This window comes from Callithrix jacchus, chromosome 10 (genome assembly GCF_049354715.1).
Source record: "Callithrix jacchus isolate 240 chromosome 10, calJac240_pri, whole genome shotgun sequence".
Taxonomy (NCBI): domain Eukaryota; kingdom Metazoa; phylum Chordata; class Mammalia; order Primates; family Cebidae; genus Callithrix; species Callithrix jacchus.
Genome location: NC_133511.1, coordinates 38,122,761 through 38,146,519, shown reverse-complemented (window position 1 = coordinate 38,146,519; position 23,759 = coordinate 38,122,761). Strand labels below are relative to the sequence as shown.

Below are 23,759 nucleotides of genomic sequence, written 5' to 3'. Positions count from 1 at the left end.
TTGCCCATTGCCAGGCAATGGGAAGAATCAAGTTATTGGCTTCACTATATTCCTTTCCCAGCTTCACCCAAAAAGTGAGGAAAAAATTTAAAAAACAAAGATGAAAACAACTAATCAACAAAATTATTTATTAACCAAAAGTTAATGAAAGGTACTGTAAACTTGAGCCTTAGAAAGATAGCAGCTGATCTTCTTTCAAAGCTGAGTGTTCTCTCAATCAATCCCAGCCCTATTTCCTTGCCCTACCATGTCCTCCTGCTGGGTGTAGGCATGTCACCCACTTGACTCCCTTCCCTCTCTGTCCTCTCTAAACTTACCTCGTTCTCTACGCTCAAGTCTTACAAGAGGCCACCAAGATGCCACTCCATGGGTTAAGGTTGGTCCAGGTTGCATTAGTGTTTGCTCTTTCTTCTTACCTAGATAATTTTCAGTACTAAGACACTGTAGTCTGATAGTCACTGAGACCTCATCCTGTGCTGGACCAAGGGATATTGCCATGAGCAGTAGAGTTGCAGACCTTGGGAGCTCATCCTCGTGTGAAATATATGTTCACTAGATGACTACACAACTAACGCTCTTTTTGATGAAATCAGCCTTCACCTATTCTTCAAAGGCAGGATGTTTTAGGCTGGATGTCAACTGGTCATAGAACATATGAGGACTCCATATTATTCCTTCCGTTCCAAAAACGGTACCTTTCTTTTCAACTTTGCCACTTGGCATCCTACTCTTTCACCATTCTGAAATGGACTTCTATTCTATTATTTAACAACAACCACAAAAAGGCTTCCTTTTCCTGTTTAGGAAGGGTCCTGTGTACTCAGCTCATGACCTGAGCTTGGTAAGCGGTTGAGCTGATATATTCTGTGCATAGTTATAGATGTGAGTCATCTGCTTTTCTGTATCCTGGTATGAATACCCCTGAGCATGCAGTGTGACCTAAGGACATATGAAGTTATGAATAAATATATTTCATCCTTTTAGAAGAAGGAATGATAGAAAAACAATTTTATTTTTAGATGAACATGGGAACATTATGTGAATGTAAACTTTTAATGTAAAACAGATGTCAAAGAATATTTGTATTTATGGTGGACTGTATCAGATTTCTATGAGAACCAGTCATTTTTTTCTATAGCAAAGAACATAAAATGTGGATAATTTTATATAAATAAAATTATTTATAAAACTGGAATAGCAGTGCATACAAAATGTTCCTCAAGACAAATCACATGGTGGGACATCAAATAACTCAGCAAATTTCAAAGGACTGAAACTATAAAAATCAGTAACAAGAGGACTTTTGAAAAATTTGCAAATACACAGATATTGAACAGCTCACTCCTGAGCAACCAATGGGTTAACAAAAAATTTAAAGGGGGATTTTTAAAATGTCTTGAGGCAAATGAAAGTGGAAACGCAATATAAGAAAACGTAAAGAATACAGCAAAAGCAGTTCTAAGAGGAAAGTTTATAGCAATAAACACCTATATCTAAAAAGAAGAAAGATCTCAAATGAACAACCTCATATTATATCTCAAGAAAACAGAAAAAGCAAAAGAAAATAAACTCAGCCCACAGTTGGCAGAAGGAAGCAAATAACAAATATTAGAGCAGAAATAAATGAAATAGTGATTAGTGAACCAATAGAGAAGATCAACAAAAAAAGAGTATGTTTTTTGAAAAGATAAAATCAACAAATCTTTAGTTAGGCTCACTAAGAAAAAAAAGAGAGATGATTCAAACAAAATCAGAACTAAAAAGAAGATATTAAAACTGATACCATAAAAATAGGTGACAGGGGGATGGAGGCAGCAAACCACCTTGCCATGCACGTACCTATGCAACAATCCTGCATGATCTGCACATGTACCCCAGAACCTAAAGTACAATTAAAAAAAAGAAATATGAAAGTACGTAAGAGAGATTTCTAGGAACAATTATATGCCAACAAATTGGATAACCTAGAAGAAATAAATTCCTAGACACATAGAACCTACCAAGACTGAATCACAAAGAAACAGAATATGTAACAGACCAATAACAAGTAAGCAAATTAAATAAATAACCAATAATTAAAAGTCTCTCATCACAGAAAAGCCTAGGACCTGATGCCTTCACAACTAAATTCTACCAGACATTTAAAGAAGAATTAATACCAGTCCTTTTCAAACTATTCCAAAAAATTAAAGAGAAGGAAATACTACCAAACTCTTTTTATGAAGCCAGCCCTACTCTGATACCAAAGTCAGATGAGAGCTTTACAGAAAATTACAGGCCAGTATCCTCAATGAACATAGATGCAAAAATCTTCAATAAAATACCAGCAAACAAATTCAACAACACATTAAAAAGTCATCCACCTGATCGGGGGATTAATTCCTGAGATGCAAGGATGGTTCAACATGCACAAATTAACATATGTGATCCATTACATAGAAAGAAAAAAAGGACAATAAAACCCATATGATTATCTGAAGCATTTGACAAAATTCAGTATTCTTTCATGATAAAATCTCTTACCAGATTAGGTAGAGAAGAAAGGAACCTCAATAAAATAAAGATGGATAGGCACAGTGGCTTACACCTGTAATCCCAGCACTTTGAAAGGCTGAGGCAAGCAGACCACTTGAGGCCACAAGTTTCAGTCTAGCCTGGTCAACATGGCAAAAAACTGTCTTTACTAAAAATCCAAAAATTAGCCAGTCATGGTGGTGCATGCCTGTAATCCCAGCTTCTTGGGTGGCTGAGGAATGAAAATCGTTTGTACCTGTGAGGCAGGGGTTACAATGATCTGAGATCATGCCACTGCACTCCAGCCTTGGTGGCAGAGCAAGGCTTTTGTCTGATTACACACACACACACACACACACACACACACACACACACACAGAGAAACCCTGTTATAACAAATGAATACAGAAAAGTTGAAGGATACAAAATCAACACTCAAAAGATCTGTAACATTTCTATACACTAACAAAGAATTATCCAAAAAAAGAAATCAGGAGAAAAATCTCATTTACAACAGCTACAAAAAGGATAACATATTTAGGAATAAATTTAACCACGGAGGTGACTATCTTCTTCAAGGAAAATTATAAAATGTTGATAAAACAAATGGAGGAAGACACAAATAAATGAAAAGATATTCTATGTTCATATATTTCAATAATTAATATGGTTAAAGGTTTGTATCAGACAAAGTGATCTACAGATTCAATGCAATCCCTAACAAAATTCCAACATCATTTTTCACAAAAAGAGAAAAACAGTCCTAAATTTCATATAGAACTGCAAAAATCCTTAAATAGCCAAGGCAATTCATAAGCAAAAAAAGTAAAACTGAAGTTATCATACTACCTGACCTCAAAATCTAGCACAAAACTATAGTAATCAAAAGGGCATAGTACTGGCAAATACACACACACAGACACACACAGACACACAAAAACACATTATGTATACATACACACACACACAAACACCCCAACTAGTGGAACAGAATAGAGAGCCCAGGACCAATTTATGTATGGTCCATTGATTTTTTTTTGTGTATTTGTTTGGGTTTGGGACAGGGTCTTGATCTGTCATCCAGGTTGCAGTACAATGATGTAATCACAGCTCACTGCTGCCTCAACCTCCCAGGCTCAAGCAATCCTGCCTCTTCAGCTTCCAAATGTGTTGGGATTACAAACATGAGCACTACACCCAGCCTATGGTCAACTGATTTCTGACAAAGGCGCCAAGAATGCACAATGGTAACTATCAAAAGGATAGTCTCTTTGATAAATGGTGTTAGAAAACTAGCTATCCACATGCAGAAGAATAAAATTGGGCCCTTATCCCATGCCATATGCAAACATCATCTCAAAATGGATTTAAATATAAGATCAGAAACCGTAAATCTACTGGAAGGAAACATAAGGGAGAAACTACACAACATTGATCTAGGCAATGATTTTTGGATTTCAACCCAAAAGTGCAGGCAACAAACACAAAAACAGACAAACAGGGTTATATCAAACTAAAAAGCTTCTGCACAGCGGAGGAAACAACAGCATGCAGAGACAACCTGTGACTTAGGAGAAAAATATTTGCAAGCCATATATATAAGGCATTAATATCCACACTACATAAGGGGCTCAAACAACTCAGTAAGAAAAACAAAACAAAACACAGTTAGTAAATGGGCAAAAGACCTACATAGACATTTCTCAAAAGAAGACATATAAATGGACAACAGATATATTTTTAAATGTTCAACATCACTAATCTGTTGAGCCAGTCTATTTAGTGATTAGACTAACCCCTAATTTCACACTGTATTCATAAATCATAACACTATGTACCCCATAAAATTATATAACTATAAATTGCCAATTTACAGTTTTTAAAAGTTTGAGGAGCAATATGCCAGCTATTCCCTAGGGAGTGATTTTCTATGAAGTTATCACTGTAGATTTTAACAAAACAAATAATGATCATGACATATCATGGATACACCTCTAAATAAAAGTGAACTTTTTTCATAGGGAGTTAAAAGAATTTATTGGCAATTTGAAAGAATTTTTATTTCAGTGATTTTTCAAAATTGATTTCTCTCTACACTTGAAAGCATCTACTATAATTCAGTGTCTTTTCTTACAGTTAATTTTTAAAGCAACGGCTGGCCATCTTGTGAAAAAGTAATGTCTGTCAGATCAAGTACTGAAACAAAAATAAAACTGTATCACTACAAGATAACTTCAGTTTTCTTGTGGATCAATAGAGTTTTAGGTTTCATTGTGGTGGCATATGAGCAGGCAAAATGTGTTTATTTTCCAATTAGAATTTCATGGAAATTGACCGAATATTCATCCTCAATCTTTTAAAAATGATTAGTCTGTGGGTGAGCCTAGTTCGTATTTCTTTTGGACCATTTAGCATTTGAGAATATCAGAACACTTCACATATCAAACCTTAATTCTGGCTTCTCTTAAAAAAAAAAAAGAAAGAATTTTGGAACACAAGCCTCTAAAGCCTCCAGGCAAGAAGTGATCAGGGTTGAATGAACACTATCAGCTTTATGTAAGGCTCTCCTCAAGATCATTAAGTCCCCAACCCTCCTTTACATCAGATTTGCTTTCCTTGTTTTCATTACTTGCACTTAAGCATTTGAGTTGGTAAGACTGATTCATTCAACCATCCTTCCATGCATCAAACATTTTTAGATAATGATGTGTGTGACAAACTGTTCTATAACAGGTATGTAACTAAGACCTCGTCTATGCCCTCAAATACCCAAAAGCTCTATATAGCAGACATAGAAATAAATCATCTTACTACAGTATGGTAAGAAAAAAAAAAATAGCAGAGATCTGCCCAGCACGTTATGAGAGCTCTGAGAAATAACCCAGAGTGCAGAGGAAAATTCAGGGAAGGATTCTCTGAAGTGCTGTTCCTAATGAAAAAAGAGTCTAAGATAATCTAGGCAGAAAACCATGTAGGAAAGGCACAGCAGTCAGAAGCATTGATCATTTATTGTTAGAGCACAAAGACTGGGAAGAAGGCAAGGAGAGTTGATGTTGGTGAAGGAAGGTGGAAGTCAGATTGTGGAAGTCAATAAACTGAGCTATCCCACAATAGGGTCTCAGATTATTGCCAATGAGTTAATCCACATAAGAGAGCATTCCAGTTTAATATCATGTCTTATAGTGTGAACATTTTTGTTATATTTGATTTAAATCTTTCTAAAATACACTGGATACATCTCTCTTTTCTTAAAGTATATTTCTAATGATCAGATTAAGTTTCTTTTGATGACTCAACAATACATTATGAATGTCAATCACTACAGCATGCTGCTGATAAAATATGAATGCTATCAGCGGGTTTGAGAGTTATGAGACTTTGCCTCATACACTAATAATAATCCACTTGTGTAACTCATCTTTTTAAAATACAAAGCTGTTAAATTGATGGCAACAAAAAGTCAGTCTCAAGTACTGTCCCCCTCTTCTCATTTGTTCTTTCTTACATACTATCAGCTGAAAGTAAAAGAGCAAGTTTATTAGATATACGTAAAGTAAGTCATTTATTTCTGTTAGAACAAGCACCCTTATAAATCTTTATTATACCCAAATTTCATGCCAACTCTTTTATTTACTAGGAAGCATCTCCATACTTTTTATTTTAAATTTTCATGGAGACAGTTGAAAGCATTTGAGAATAGTGGTTCTCATCCTTTTTATCCTTCTACTCTGCATCTGAACAGGTGTTTACCTAATGAGAGAAAGCTCCCTTAGATTGTTATACAGCGGTACTGACGGTGTAGGCTGGAACTCTCAAAAGCCTCATTCCTCTGTCTTCTTCTCAGGAAACATATGAGAGGGCTGACAATATCAGAGAGTTTCAGGGCTAAACTTAAAGCCCCTAAAATTTATAATCATATTAAATGGGAAAGAAAAACAATTGCAATGTAACTAAGAACAGTATGACCCCATTTAAAAATATGTAATATAAATAAATAGAAAGACATTAAATAATATAAAATATACACATATTAGTTTATATATTTATATACATTAGTTTATATGTATTTATAAATATGAAGATATTAAAGAATATACATTAAAATGCTTTTAAAAGTAAATTATTATAGGAGTTTGCTCTTTAGTTCCGATTACTAATTTATTGCCTGGGGCACAGCTCACAAATGCCTAAGATACACCATAGGATCATAAAAAGATGGTGCTGGTTTCCTAGGTGAGTGAGGAGAACCTGTGGTATATAAATGTCCCAGGAGACTAAAAAGTCAAACTACCTTTGCTTATGGATGGTTCCTACTTCTCAGTTCTTGTCCTCTTCTAATACTTCTGAAAATGGATAAACCCGGTCATAGAACAGAAGAGAAAGGACATAATGGACTCAAAAATAAAGATGGCAACAGAAGAAAGAAAGGAATACAAAGAGGAAGATAAGGAACTAGGGGAAATTACCCAATTTCAGTGGGACTTGCAAATATTTGAATGAACAGTTGTGTATTTAGCACACAGTTACATATTTAGTACCTATGAATTTGGTTTCATCTTGAGTCCCAGAATATTTCCAGTGTAAATCCCTTCATAAATCCTATGTTTTAAAATTCTGTCTCCATTCTTTTTTTTAACCAAAGTTTTTCATATATTTTACATGAAAATGCTTGTTTCTATATAACATGAAATTGTAGAACAAGTGAATTAAATTTTGCTCTATGGATCTCCTAACAAAAATCTTAGTTTACATAATAAAATAATCTGAGCCATATGCACATGTAGGTAGCTTCCTACTATTGTGAGCTGAAGCATCATAGGAAAAATGCCTTTGTCTTTCTTTCTGACCCCTGTGAAATATGACACTGGAAGTAAGTATTAAATATACCTTGTCCAAGAGAGTAGAGAATAAGCTCTAGGAATATAAACTTTGGAGTCAGACTGCTTGGGTTTTAATCTCAGCTCTCCAAATTACCTACGTGACTTTGCAAAAATTAGTTTTTATGTCTGCTCTTTCACTTTCTAAGCTGTAAAATGGAGAAAATAATAGGCCTACTTCATGGGGCTGTCATGAGATATTAATGGGTTCCTAAGCATAAAAAGCTCAGTATCATGCTTAGCAGATAGTATGTTCTTTAATCATATTTCTTCTGCCAATAATCTGGAAAACTAATCCACATAAAGAGGTTAGAATTGTGTTGTCCTGTATGATAACCTCTAGCCATGTATAACAATTTAAATTCATTAAAATTAATTAATGCTGAAAATTCAGTTCCTCAGTTGCACCAGCCATGTTTCAAGGGCTCAATATCAGTGATGGCTACACTGGGCAGAGCAGATAATGAACGCATCCACCACTTCAAAACTTTCTACCACGTAGGGTTTTACTAGAAACTGATTATAATAACACGAATAACAGAGACCTAAGGAAATAGACCCAGAGGCTTCATGAAGTGCTGAGGATGCTTTTAGTGTACATGTCTGCCTTTTCCCATGTGTCTGCAAGAGTGGGGCAGGGCTGATATGTTAGAAAACTGAAGCTTAAGGAGTCTTGAAGGGTCTTGAAGGTGTTAGGTAGGAAAACATTACAAAAAATGTTAAGGCTGTTTATTGTCTTCTATGTCTTGTACATCTTTTTTTTTTTTAATTTCTTGATTCTAGTACAATAATTACTGCCTAATACTCACCACACATTTGCTTAATTCATAAATTTTAAAAGTCAAGTATGAATGGAGTGAGGATAGAGAGGATGGGAATATCTGCAAATGGGGCTGGAGGGAGAAGAAAAGAGAAAGTCATGATGGGAGAGACTAGGGTTTGTGCATAACTGGGTATGCAGAGCATGATGCAGTGAACACACAGAGGGTGTATAGAGTGAAGGTGAGGGCAGTCCAGGCCTCTGCATCCCTCTACCCAAGAGTTCAGCTAGTTTTATTTTAAGTATTTTCCTTCTTTGTTCCATTTTCTCCTTGTACATTTAGAATGAGAAAGAGATGGCCAGAGGAAAACAGAATTATATGTTTGCATGGAGCTACAGAAACAGAGACAGTTTCTGCACACATTGCAAGATTTAATAAACGTGTCCTTCCTCCTACTCCCACCTCCTCAATAAAGAATCCAATGTGAGACATCAGTTAGCAAGGAAAACAAAACTGATATCTTTAATATTAAGCTTTAGTATCTATGAAGATGGCATATGCTTTTGCAATGTATGAATACTCTTTAATATCTTTCAATAAAATTTTAAACTTTATTCCATTAAAGCCATGTTTTGCTAGATTTATTCCCAATGACCTCAAGTTTTGTTGTTTGTGGGAACAGTATATTATTATGTTTTCTAACAGTTCATTGCTGATATAAATGATTCTGACTAATTTTATGTATCAATCATATACAGAAAAACTTGCTAAACTGTCTTACTGAATCTAATAATTTTTCCACGGAATTATAGAGCTTTTACTATACAGTCTTATGCTAATAGTGGCACTTTTGTCTTTTCCTTTAAAAGTTATCATTTTTATTTCTTCCCCTTTCTACTGTGCTAGTTAAGGCTTCAGTACATGCTTATAGAAGCAACAGTGTAGGTATCATTGTCTTTCTCATGAATTTAAAAAGAGATGCTTCCAATATAAAAGAAATTGAAGAAGGCACAAACAAATGGAAAGATACTTTGTGCTCATGTGTTGGAAAAATCGATATTGTTCAACCATTCGTATAACCCAAAGTGATATAGAGATTCAAAACAATCTCTATCAAAATTCCAGTAGCATTATTCACAGAAATAGAAAAACAATTCTAAAATGTATACAGAACAACAAAAGAATCCAAACAGCTAAAGTAATCCTGAGAAAGAAAAACAAAGTTGGATGTATCACAGAAGCTAAATTATATTTGAAAGTTATAGTAATCAATTAATATGGTACAGTATAAAAATAGACACATAAACTAAAGGAACAGAATAGAGAACCCATAAATAAACTCTAGCAATATAGGGTTAAATAATTTTCGACAAGGGTACAAAGAAGACACAATGGAAGAAAAGATAGTCTCTTCAATAAATGATATTGGAAAAACTGGATACCAACATGCAAAAGAATCAAATTGGACCCTTCTCTTACATCCTACATGAAAACCAGCTCAAAATGGATTAAAGACCTAAACATAAGATCTTCTCCTAGAAGGACACATAGGAAAAAAGCTCCTCGATATTGGTCTTGACAATAATTCTTTGGATATGACACCAAAAGCATAGGCAACAAAAGAAAAAGTAAACAAGTAGGACTTCTTCAAACTAAAAGCTTCTGCACAGCAAAGAAAACAATCAATAAATGAAAACAAATGTTCAAAACTACATAATATTCAGAACAAGAAGAAACACAGCTAAGTGATAATGAGTTTAGTTAATAGCAAAATGTTCATTTTGGGAAAATTTTACCCTAAAAATATTGGGTGATTTGAAAAAAAATATATTCTTCAATACTTTCTGAAATTACAGAACTGGAAGTTTACACTGAGAATCCAAATGAGGAAAGTCAATATTATGATAAAAATAAAATCCTAAGAAATTATTTTATTCTGTAATTTAAATGTAAAATTATTGCAATGGGCTATTCCTTAAGAAACAAACTGGAGGGGGAATTTTTCCATATACTTTCTCAAAAAACAACTCTCTGACACTACTCTTCCAATATCTTATCTAGCATATCAATATAGGCCCATCATTTCTGCTCCTAAAATATATCAAGAATAGCACCTTGTATATAGTAGGTATTAGATGAAAATGTGCTGAATTAGAATATACTATTCTCTAATTTATTTGACAATATCTGATCATCGGATCCTAAATAGTATAATTTTTTAATCTCATATGTTTGTTCTTAGATAAATACAGTAATAGTTTCCTTGATTGAAACTAGGTTTATTTTCAGCTCTGGTTTTCACTGTGAATCTAAAAAAGTTGAAATAATAGGTTTCTAAAACTACCTACGTATCAGAATCATCTGGATAATTTTTTTTTTTTAAATGTCATTGTTAGGCTCAGAATTTCTACCCTCAAAAATTCTGACTTATTTGGAGTCTTGTCAGATTTAGGAAATCTATATTTTAAAAAAATCATTTAAGTGATTCAAATACATCACTAGATGTAAAAACCACTAATTAAAACATTTTTAAATCTTCATTATCTGACATACATGTTTAGACAAAATCTTGCTAATACTTTCTCTATGTTCATTTAATGCATGACACTCTTCAGTGATATCTTTCTCCATCATTTTCTAGTAGATGGATATTAGTTTCTTGCAGGTAAGAAGGGAGATGGGAATAATTTCTAAGCTACTTAAGAGTATATGGGGTATATTGTAATCTAATAGGAAAATGATTGACCTTATTTCTAGACAACAGATTACAATAAAAATCAACTAAATCACTTTATAAGTTTTGCCCAGGTATAACTTTGTGAAAATCAAAATTATATTATCAATAATAACTTTTAGAGCATTTTTTTGCTTACCCATTCTTTTCTAACTTTCTTGATTTTAAATTGGATTTCTTCATTTCAGTATTTTTTTCTGGAGATAATAAGCTTTGATCTCAGGAAGTTTAGTTTTCACAAATCTTTTCAACTTAAATAAAAATTTACACCCCCTTCCTCTTGTTATTAAAACAAAAACAAAAACAACAAAGATGTATTCCCATAGGTATTCTATAAACTTGAAAAGAAAAACTGTTTATGTACAAATTTCATTTGTAGGATTGTCAAAAAATATTTAACAAGCATCATTTTAGAGATCAAGAATATAACACAAAACTCTTAAAACTCATCAAATAACCTAAGCTACAAGAATACAAAACTCCAATATTGTTTTTCTTAAAAGGCTAATATGAAAACAGGATACCCTAAAGGCAAAGTCTAGTGATACCATATGATGTCCATAGAGGACAGAATTGTAGAGATAAGGCCAATACACTGAAATCGTTTTGTATGAAGCAGGCAATGACTTATTCATGTAACAAATATTTATTAAGTGCCTACCAGATGCCAGTCACTGTTAACAGAGTATATCTTGTCCTCATTGAGCTGCTATTCTACTTCAGGGGAAGCGTAAAACAGTAAAGGTAAAAACAAACACGCATATAAACAACACAGTCAAATATGAGCTCAAATCCTGGCTCAGATACTTAAGAACCATTAATGCTTTGGCAAATGATTTTACCTTTCTGAACTTCTGTTTCTGCATTTACAAGTGGAAATAATGTTACCAACCACACAGGTTTGCTGTGAGGATCAAATAAGCTAATGTAAATAAAGCAACACCCTGGCATAGTCTTATCTGTGTTTTAAAGTCCACTAAAGAATAATATCCAAACCCCTTAGCTTTGGACAGATCATAACAATACTGTTTGCCTTGTAATCTTTCATGTCTCTTCTTGTTCCTCATTTACCCTAACTCTAGCACACTGAACATCATGTTTCATTAATTCTAAGACACATATTTCTGCCATTTTAACTTCTCTAAATAGAGCATGTCTTATAATCTAAGGCTTCTTGCAATCACTGTCAGTCAAGTGTCAGTTATTACCATGACATAGTTTTCATTACCAGTGCATGTACAAACATTAAAAACAATGGCATTCAGAGTTTCAGAATGAATGGCATGGCTTAAAGGAAAAAAATCCAGGAAACAGTAAAGCTAGTAAAGCTCCTTTTAAGTCTAAGAAACAAATACGTGTGTGTGTGTGTGTGTGTGTGTATGTTTGCGTGTGCACGTGCGTGTGTGTGTGTGTGTGTGTGTTGGGAAGAAGAGTGGAGAGTAAATAAGGAACAGTGGTGAATCAGATTTGTTTAGCAACATTCTGGAACTGTTAGTCAAAATAGGCTAGTTATATGCAATTGCAAAGTCAGCTTAATTGCCTAGCACCAAAAGCTTTTGGTCAAGTACAGATTCTTTAGATTGTTTTTTAAAAAATGCTTCATCACCAGTGTTCTTTTTGGCGATGAATGTTCAATTGGTACATAGCACAATACTGTGGAAAATGTAGGCACTGAAGTTTCTGAGTTTTAAAGTGATTCTGAAGAGTCCATCCCTAAGCATGAAGGACTTAGGAATACCACAACAAATTTGTTTTGCTTATATTTTCTTTTTTCTTATGTACATAAGAGTTACTTATGGTGCAAACCTGTATCTAATTGAGTATAAAGAAGTGTTTTATAGGTATAAAATAAAAATCTAAGATACAATTTAACGGATAGCACTTTTTTTGCTTATTTCTTAAATATACATAAGATGTCAAAGCAGGTTACAATTGATAAAAGCTTAGACTTCATGCAATGTGGTATTCGTGATTCCCCTAAGATGGTGCCCACCGTACCAAAGGAGCTTAAACAAATGTGTGTTGAAATAGATTAAGAATCTTTCCAGATGGAATACAGTGTCTGGCCCTAAATGCCCCTCCAAAGAAAGGGTTCCTGCAGAAATCCTTCCCCTAGGTAAGCGTGGGGATTTTCTAACTGCCCAGGGATCAGCTTTTTGTAGCTGCTTCTTCCATCCTTCAATGTATTCAATGCAAAATTCTGTTTCAAGAAGGGCTAACACAGTAATAACAAAATGATTTTTATCTTTAACAGTTTAACCCCCTAAAAGAATTTTTAAGTTACCTTTAGAAATCACCATTTCTGATTCTTATTATGACTCACAAATCTCAAGAGTTGTTAGTGATTCCCATGAAAAGAACTCTTCCTAGTTTTGTGTGAGGGTTTTGTGCTACTACAGGTCAGGAAAATATGCTCTTTGTGCCACAAACCAAAGCTGCTGCAATTGAAACGTGAACTCTGCTTTGAACAGGCAATCACTCTTTATATGACTATTCACACTGTAATTGATTTGTGGCAACTTAAATTTTTAGATAAATGCCATGTAAATGCTTTAAAAATTACACAAATTCGGTGGTGAAATCCCCAGTTTCACACTGTCATGTTAGTCAGTGTCTCTAAAGCAACCTACATTATAGCATAGAAACAATTTTATCCACACGATGGCAATGAAAAGTAAACAAAAAAGCCTTGCCTTTTGCAATCTTTAGTGTGATCAGTTTGTGGATCTTTGGTAACATTAGCAATCTACACAATTTTGTTACATTCATAGTCTTCCTCCGATGACAAAGATTGGCAGTTTTTCAAAACCTACTTTCACTGTTTATTGAAATGAGAGATAAAACAAAATCCTTTGCTCTTCCCTTTCTTCCCATTTGTTCCAACTGCTAGCTGGGTAACCTACCTTCACAACTGTGTAACCTAGCCGTGATTTGGCAAGTCACCTACCTTCTTTTTACTGTGATTCCTTTTTCTTACCAGGAAAGTGGGGATTATAAAAATGCCTATCTCATAGGTTCATTGTAAGGATTAAATCAGTTAATACCTACAAAGCACTTGGAGAAGGGCCCAGCACACAGAGGCCTCTAATAAATCTACCTATTATTTCTATTCTTGCTGGGCATAATCATATAAAATGAACAGAGATGAATGGATAGATTAATGAATTAATGAAAGAAGTGAGATATAAAGCTTGACCTTCAAAGATGACTAAGATTTCAACAGAACAAGAAAGTGGGGGTTAAACATACTTAATACTGCTATTTATGCCCTTTTCTTCCAGTCTTCTGCCTGTACCCAGGATACAACTTGGATATAATGAGCATAGCACAAGGAATGTTGGTTCAGTAGATCAGAGCCAATGTGCAGCTCTTCAAATACCTATGAAAAGGGAGAAGAGAAGGAATGGCAGGTGAGTATGCTTTTGAAGAGCATAATCCACCTGCATCCAGCTGTGCCCGGCTGGATGCTGAGAGACTAGACGACCCCACGCAACCTGCCAGCCCCTCTCTCCACATGTTCCAGCCCCAAATATATTGGGTTTTGCCCACTTGACAACAACTTACTGGCTGTGTAAATTTCCTCACATTGTTTAACATCTCTACATTTCAGCATTGTTCTTTTATAAAACAGATACTAAAAATAGCTGAGTGGATGCTCTGAAGTTCGAATTACATTTATATGACAACTAAAAAAGAATCTGCTACAGAATAGGTATTCAAAAAATGTTAGTTGCCCCAAATATATATAAATATTTTGGATTAGTCCTCCACAGAAACAGCAACTTACATTAAACTGTATATAATTCTAGTTCACATCGTTTCTCCTCCTTGTCATGGCTGAGAGCTGAATTAGGTAGAGAGAAGTTAGGCTGCAATCATATAGGTTGTTTGAGTATGTGTAACACTCATTTCTGCATTCTGCTTTAAACAGAGATTCTATAAGAACTGTGATTCAATCAGTTCCAATGGCTTAAAGCCTCTTGAGCAGCATACCAAATTTTAGATACCAAAATTTAATTGAAATTTGCCACATGGATGAGCACTTCTCTATGTATTGAAAGACATCAGAAGATTCCTAAACAAAGAGCAATCATACGCGGTAATTTTATCCAACTGGAACCAATTATATTTAGCATTTTTTATGAAAGAGGGAGAAAAATAAGAATGGACTCAATAGAATGTTTTTCTTTTATGACTTTTACCCTCTTTAAGATGAATTGCCTAATGAAGTTACTTCTTACAACACAAGAAGCATAACTGTCCAGAGAAAAAGAATTATGCAATGTCTTCCTGGAGACAAACATTTTGTTACAGAATAAATGCGGGCTTTTAAGCACATCTGGCAATCATTCCACAAGCTACAATGCTGGCATCCTAAAAATGTTTCATGATAATAATAATGTGTTACCAGCGGAGTTGATTACTTCAGGCCAGGAAAGGTTTCAACACAAAATAGGTGGTTTCCATGCAGAACACAGAGCTTCAAAGTCATCAGCTATGAGACCCACCATTAATCCAAGTGGATGGGAAAGATGATGGCTCCTAATAGAAGGGGATCCAGATTTGAAGGTGGTTTTTACATGTCCTTTTTCCTGGAAGAGCAAGCTTCCACACTGCAAACGTTTCACCAAAGTCCACGTCTTGGCTTTATGGTTATAGAAGCTATTTCTAAGGGTATAATAGATTATAGGATTCTTTCCTCGTTCTAAACAACTACATATGTATAAGAAATCATGGTGTCGCACATGCTCTTTTATTGATTTCATTTATCATTTGATAAATATGTCTTGTAAAAAAATCAGACCTTTTATTTTTATTTGGAAATACCCCATACTGCAGCTGGGCTGTCGTGTTCTGATGTGACTGCCCCTTTGGGGTCAGAGAGTAAAGCCACACCTCTGTGGGTCAGTGGTGGCATCTCTGCTTACAGGAGTGGACATATCTAATGCCAATCATCCAGGAAAGAAGGAGAATTTTAAAAAGAAATAGTTTGGAAAGTAGATCTTACAACAAAGAAAAAGTCATTCTTCAGTCTAGGCTGAGACTAAGGACTAGATGGATTGAGGACAGTCTGCAGAGGGAAAGAAAGAACACTCACTGCCAGATAGATGACACTTGGGGCCAGGCAAGGGTCGTCCCTAAAAGACTATAAAAGAGCTGGGAGAGCAGTTATAGCCAGCCAGGAGTTTTTCTCTTTTTATTAATCCTCTTTGGTAAAGACACAGCTTCATCTCAGGTGTGCAGAGGAAACTTCAAGGGAAGAAGTTCAGGCTAGAGAGCTAAAAGAAGAGTAGTATGTTGGTGGCAGTTGTGATTAGTGAAAGATTCCCTGAGAGATGAGTCTTTGTGACAGACAGCTGGAATATAAGATATAGGTATCTCTTTTGATATGGACATTCGCTCTTCTACCTAACCTAGCTGATCCAGATGCTGTTTTTTAAAGTAGCTGGCATATTTTATTTCTTATTAGAATACCTATCAAAAAAGAGGAAATCCCTTTGTTGAGGAATAAATTAAATGGCACCTTCTCTTTGCCAGGCACTGTGTTAAGTAGAGGAGGTTGAAGGACAATGCCACTTCTTGTGGCTTACATTCTAGTAAGAGTTAAATGACACATGAACAAATAGATGTAAAAATGTTTAGCAGATGTTTCAACAAACATGGTTGCCAAAAATGAGGGAGAGATAACAAGTATATGATAATTTAATATAATGCATAGGTCTGAGTCCATATTCTTCAATCTTAAACTTTTTTAAGACGATAGTTACCCTATTGCCAATCAATATCAGGAAAGAATCTCAAACTTATAGTCTGAATTTTTCATTCCCTTAGTTATTTATCAATGTATTCAAGACTAATTTTTTTGCCTGGAGAAAAGAAGGCTATACATGAGGGTTTTTATTTCCTTGTGTTCTCTAACATTACATTACCTTTCTTAAATGGGGAATTCAAACTCTGGATCCTGGCATTTATAAATGGGGGCTTCAGATCATCCAAAACCCTCTTGAAGTCAATAAAAATTTTAAAGAATCTGTGACCCATTTTTAAAAAGTCATTTTTTTTGTTTTTTCATATGAAATAGAATTAAGAATCACTTTCAGTTTCCCCTAAGACTGTGATTCAACAAGTCACCTTTTAAAAATTTTTAGTACATATCCATCAGAGACCTTATCAGCAGTGAAGCACTGACTCCATTAATAACTGGAGAGTCAACCTTTCATGTAATAGAAAAGCCATAGCTCTTACAAGCTCCTCATTATATAACCAAGGTAATATCAAAGTATATTATGAGTTCCTTTCCACTTTAAATACTTTGATTTTAAAACTCACTAATTCAAATCTCTATGTTTTGATTGATTTTTAGTATTTCCTCTTATCTATGGTATTCTGAAAATTAAATGGTATGTTTAAATGAGTTTAATTTTCGGTTTTATACTAATATTGGTATACTTCATGAACATGAGAATTCATCATTTCTGGGAAATTCTTACACATTATCCATTCAAGTGTTGCCTCCCCCTTTCTAATGTTTTCTTTTCCCGGAACTCTTACCTTCTAGCTCCATTACTCTTAATGATGTTCATAGTTTCTATTTTTTATGTCTCTGTATTTTGGGTATTATCATCAATTACGGTCTATCCAGTCTACATTGAACCCTTCCAGTGAACTTTTTAAGAATTGTATTTTTTAATTATAGATGTTCTAATTGCTTTTTTTCTTTAAAAATGTCTTGTTTTTGGCGAATGCCTGTAATCCCAGCTACTCAGGAAGCTGAGGCAGAAGAATTGCCTGAACCCAGGAGGCGGAGGTTGCAGTAAGCCGAGATCGTGCCATTGCACTCCAGCCTGGGTAACAAGAGCAAAATTCCGTCTCAAAAAAAAAAAAAAGTCTTGCTTTTTTCCTTAGGGTTTGATTTCTTCATTTATATTGTCAACATTTATATGTACATTTTAAATATTCTTTCATGTCGTTTTATTATCTCAAGTTTTTAAGAGTCCACTCACTACTGCATGTCATGTGTCAACTCTCACTCATGGATTGTATCATTCACTGACTCTCACTCTTGGTCGATCATTTCCTTGTGTGTTTTGTCATTCATTGCAGCTAGCATATCTTTAGCCAGACTTGCTTTCTTCCTGAAAATCCTAGGCAAGCTAGATGCTTGGTACTATTCTTTCATAATGATTTTGTGTTTTACTCTCGTAGGAGCCCCAGGAGTATTGTCCAGGTTGAGAATTTCTAGGCTAGTTAGGTAGAGTAGAAAAGCAAAAACAAAAAATCCAAAATTGAAATTCTCAAGGGGGGAGATTTCTCTTCATCTTACTAATAAAGTTTCCTGTTCTCACTCTATGTTGGTGGACATATATTTCTAGCCTACATTTTCATTGAATGGTTTTATGCAGTGCACAGGAATAGGTCAGTTCCAGCTCTCTACTTCATCTGGCACCAAGAGTTTACCTTCTTTTGTCTCATATGGACATTAGATTCCAGGCTTCTTGGTCACCAAGACCCATAACTCCTACGGTAGCCACATCATCACTTCACAATCTATACTCACTTTTAACATCTTTGTTCTTGGCACATGGTAGATCTTCTATTTTTCCCAAAGTTGGGGAGTGTTTTAAAACTACTCAAAAGTCTTTCATCCAGTACTGCTAGGTGGTCGTAACTACAAATTTTTCAGATTGTCTCAGTCAACTGCATTGCTAGTGCTTTAAAGTTTACTGTTTCATTATTCATAATTAATCATTTACTCCTTCCCAAGCAGAAAGTTTAATTGGACTGTGTTTTCAGATCCTGAAATTTTAGAAATGCTTAACTTTTTTTAATATCTGGGATTCTTCCCCAAGTTCAGAAGTGATTAACTGTAGACAATCTTTAAAGTTCTGACTAAATAAAGGAAGTCTGAAATGCCTCCTGGGAACTTGGCAGAACATGGGCCTTTCTTGTTAATCACCATTATAAATTCATTGAGTGTATTAATTAATTTGCTATTGAAAGTTGATAAAAAAGAAAATCTGAGTCATTTCCTTCTAAACACCATTTTAATTTGTTACTACTTTTACTATTTAAGGTTACATAATTGCTTACAAATGAGATAATTTACCATAATTTTCAGAAGTAAAAGTCCCTTAAATATATGCAAAAATCTTACTAAATAAGAAAACTATGCAACAGAAATTTTTGGCAAGAGTCACAGAATCTATTCCACAGAAATGACAACTTACAAAGACTTGAGATCTTATAAGTGAAAATCTCAATGATTTGAGAAAATGGCAATATTCATATCTAAAATGTACTAGTGATTGCCACTTTCAGAAATACACCTCCCACTGGAAAAAAAATGAAATTGTATAAATCAGAAGTCAAAAGCATATGAAAGAGTTGATTTCTACCCTACCAGAGAAAGTAATTTTCTTTAGCTCTTTCTCATACATCATAGGTATGAAATACTTTTGTTTATTGGTTAAAATTTTTCCATTAGTTGATTATTGAACGGGAAAAATTAAAACCTTGTCAGAGAAAACAGTGGATGAAAAATACTATAGAATCTTTTGGAAATAATAGATTCATATAAAATCAAATTCAAATTCTAGATCATGGCTCATTCTTACATATATTACAGTAGCTTTACATGGCACAGGGGTGGATGTTATGAATTGAAGCACATTAAAATATTTCTGTTTATCACTCTGCTGCTTAGTTCTATTTATTAAGAATAGTCCAAGATTCTCGAGCTAAGAGAGAAAAATACATATTCACGAAATAGCACATGCAAATATGTATTTTGCTCAGGATAGCCTGGGTAGCACAGTGGGAACCTGTACCTAAAAAACATAATAACGATAAACAGACAAATTAGGCAGTAAGCCACATTTGAAGAAAGCATTGGGGAAAGTTTTCAGGACAACTTGAAAATATTACTTTCTTTAGTCTCTCTCACTACTGATATATAACCACAAGTTTTTTAATCAAATATTTTTTGACAGACACCGTGACAAGTGATTATAGAGATTATAGAATGAAAAAAATGTTTTGTTCATGGTACAGTCTAATTTTTAAAAAGCAGTATAAATTTTTAGTCACTTAGTTTAGTCGGGAGGTAATGGTGCCAAACCTATAGCCCTCAGACATAGGATATCTCAAGTTTAAGCCAATAAAAATTCCATCTGTACCTTAAACTTACACTTTCAAAGCAAATTTTTAAATAGCAGCATTTCCGAATATCCAGGATTAATTTATTTTTCTTTCTATTCTTATTTTTTATCTTCATATATATTACACTGTTATTCAGAGGGCGGTCCACGGATGCGCAACCTTGTCATCACCTAAGGGACTATCAAGAATGCAGAACCTTGGGCTGCACCTAAGACCTGCCTTCTCAAAACCTGCATTCTAACAAGATTTCCAGATGATCTGTATACCACCCATTGAAGTGGGAAGAGTCTGTACTATTAGAAATAAAAATATCTTTCAATTTAACACATCAAGTATAAGATTTCTTGGATGATGAAATTGTCCTGGAATTAGATATTGGTGATGGCTGTACAACTTTATGAATATGCTAAATAATAGTGTATTGTACAACTTCAATGGGGGAATTATAGGATATGGGAATTATGTCTTGACCTTTTAAAAACAAAAATATATAAAAAATTATAAATGCTCTTAACTTGCACAGCACACAGATTAATGAAACCAGTACTAACTATTTTCTTTTATCTTTGAGAAAAGTTACTCTCTTTACTGGGACTCACCTCTTTTAAATGCCCTCCTCTTTTAGATGCTCTTTTAGATCGCTGCTTGAACGCAGCGATCCTTTACTGGGGCCTACCTCTTACTTAGAAAGGGCACCGCAGCAGGCTTTGAGGCAGGCAGCCCTGACACACCCATCTATTAGGTGGGTCTCCCAGGCTCCTATGGGGAGGAATCCTCCCTCCAACTAAAGCTGTTTATAGAGCTGAGAACCTGGAGAAACTGCTTGCCGGTGGATGTGACAAGTCAGGAAACGTAACTACCCAATCACCCAAAGGGGCAAGGGGGCAGAAATGCTATCTGCCCGCTGCACATGTGGTCACAGTGGTGTGGAGGAAGTGGAGTCTTCTTCTGGAGTCCACTCTGCTTACTCCCTATCTCCTCCCTCCACCCACCCCGCTAATAAAAACTACCCTAGATCACAAATAAACCTTGTAGTTACTCACAGGCCAATACAAACGACCCCGATGCCCTCACTTTTACAGCCCAGGAGTCTTCCGGCCCACTCCCCTAACAGGCTAGTCTCCCCCGACGCCTGCGAAGGCAAAAACCTTCGCGCAGCCAGTGGGGAGGCCTATTGATTCTGTTTCTGTCTTCACTCCAAGGCGCCAGGACCGAGGAGAGAATATCCTGGGGAACATGTCCACCCCCTTCCAAGCACGCCTTCTAACTTCGGCTGTCCAGCGGTCCAAGGACCTCTGCGCTCAGCCTGAAGCGCTAAGCCAGGCGTGGAGACCTCTGGGCGCGCGAGTTCCAGAGTTACTAACTACAGGCACCCCAGCGGCTCCAACCCTTCGAGTTGTAGTCATCACTCCCACAGAGGCTAAGAGTCACCAGGGCGCACATCTGAATCAGCCCCCTGTTCATATCATGCCTGTTAACGCGGCGATCCAGTCTCTTCGGGAGCACACGATCAAGGGGTCTGGAGAAATCGACCAGCTCTCTCATCAGCTGCAATGGTGTTGGTACTCCGCGGTCTCACTTTCGTGGGCAAACATATCTATGGGTACTCACCAGGAGCAAACCTAGACACACACACCCCCACTCCCCGCGCGCCCCTCGACTTACTCGGGTCCCAGCTCCGGCTCTCACAGACCTCCCAGCACCGTCCTAGGAGGTACACACGCGGGTTCAGAACGCGCGCGGACCGGGCTCGGCCACTCACGCGAGCGCACAGCCTCCCTCCGCGCAGCCCGCACCCGACCCGCCCGCGCCACTGGCACTCACAAGCAGGGGTAGTAGCCGTAAGAAGGCAGCGGGGCGTGCGGGCAGCCGTCCTCTCCCAGCTCCGAGTCCATGAGCAGATAGTCCTGGCTCTCGTTGCGCCGCGCACCGGCTCCGACTGTGCCCCGGGGAGAACTGCCCCTCCGGGGCCCGAACTCCGGGCTCTGGCTCATGGTAGGAACGCCCGACTGGCCTGAGTTCCACTCCCAGGGGAAGCGAGTGGACAGTTACAGCAGAGACCTGGTGCGAAGGGCCCGCGTCAGCGACCAAACCGGTCCTGGGCAGACCGGTGCCCAGGGGACGGCGATGAAGCAGGGGTGCAGATACCCGCCGCGTGTGCCTCGCCTGCTGGCCCAGGGAGAAGTCACCACTTAAGGGGGTGCAAAGGGGACCCTGACCTGAGCAGGTCAGGCCGAGGAGACCCCGTAAGGATGCATCCCGGGCTCCAGGGCAGAGAGAGCACAGGCGGGGCGCGGATGGCAGCAAAGCCTGAGAGCGGAGAGCAAGGGAGACGGAGCTGAAGAGTTACTATGTCAACCGAGACTCTCCAGCCCTCAGCTCCCGCCTTCTTCCCCCGCATTCTCCGTCAATATCCCCACCTTTAAAGGGATCAGAGCGACGTTCTAGAAAGCACCCAAAGCATGTCCTGTAGCCACAACTTTCAGGAGGCGGTATGAATCTGAACGAGGAGGAGCCAGGCACACACTTTTTTTTCACCCTCTACTATTTAGTCAGCTTTAGTAAGGACCCAACTTCGGACTTTCTAGGAAGATTCTTTTAAGAACCACTCTCGAAGAGCCAAGGAAACCTGTTCCTTAAAAGGGATACGAACCTCTTCTTTCTCCGGACTGCCTTCATTTTCTATGGGCATTTCTCTCTTACTCTCAACTCCTAAAATTATTATGACTCTTTGCTTTAAAAACGAAGAGCGTTCTGTGTTCCCAAAGCCAGATGTTCCCAGTTTCTGAGGAAACCAACAAAAATAGGCAAGCATTTTCCGATGATAACGATAAAGAGGCCAACAACCTGCTTACTTCAGAGAAAAAAATTTCTTTCCATCACTGCGAGTGCCAGAATTATTTTTCTGCCAGATGTTTCCCACATTTCCACACTTTTTATTTTTAAGAGTTAGGTTTCAGTTCTAATAAGTATGCATACATGTGAGAAGTAAAAACTTGTCAACAAGGATGAATCAGTATTTGTAGACCTTTACACAGTAGTAGCCAATTAAGAATCCATTCATTCAGTCAACAAATATTTAATGAATGCCAACTGCGTTTCAAATTATTACAGAATTCAGAGGCAAACAAGCAGATGAGGCACCTGTCTGCCCTCATAGAGCTTTCATGGCAGAGAGGGGAATCGATTAAATAAGGAAATGAAAAAGTATCAAAGACAAATGTTACAACGAAAATAAAACAGGTTGATGTGATGGCAGCTGATGACTGACTACTTCAGATGAGGTGGTTAAGAGGCCCCTCCAAGGAGGTGCTCGTTAAGTTGAGACATGCGTGGCAAGCAGCCAGCCACAAAAAGATCAGAGGCCCATTGCAACTGGATGGAAGAAATCCAGACTGAAATCTGTCTGCAAAGGTGCCTATGCTTCCCACGAACAGGTGGACAACAAAATCAATGTTGGACGGGTGGGCAAAAGCAATCAATTTGATAAAGGGCAAAAGAGGTCACACATTTAGAAACTTCTGAGTTTGCCTTTAAATTTAGGACAGAAACTCAGAGCAGAAACCATTTTATCCTGAGGATCTAGCTTTGTATTTCTCACAGGTATGCAGGATGCATGCATGCTTATATGCATGCTTGCATGCATGGATGCATGGATGGATGGAATATAAAAAAAATGAAAAAACGTTCTTGGCACCTGAAAGAACATTTTCC

The 23,759-nt window shown here is 36.7% G+C and overlaps 1 protein-coding gene across 2 annotated transcripts in view; it reads right to left on the bottom strand.

Moving 5' to 3' along the window:
- The window catches only part of TRPC6 (transient receptor potential cation channel subfamily C member 6), a 125,977-nt gene extending 103,607 nt beyond the window's left edge, over positions 1 to 22,370 (bottom strand). Inside the window, exon 1 of one of the 2 annotated variants that reach the window (XM_002754643.7) lies at positions 21,870 to 22,370. In XM_002754643.7, the coding sequence (XP_002754689.3) occupies positions 21,870 to 22,039 (170 nt within the window). In that variant the 5' untranslated portion in view covers positions 22,040 to 22,370. Of the gene's footprint in view, positions 1 to 21,710 lie in introns of both variants that reach the window. The other variant, XM_078339230.1, reaches the window with a different exon arrangement.
- Between the last annotated feature and the right edge of the window lie 1,389 nt (positions 22,371 to 23,759).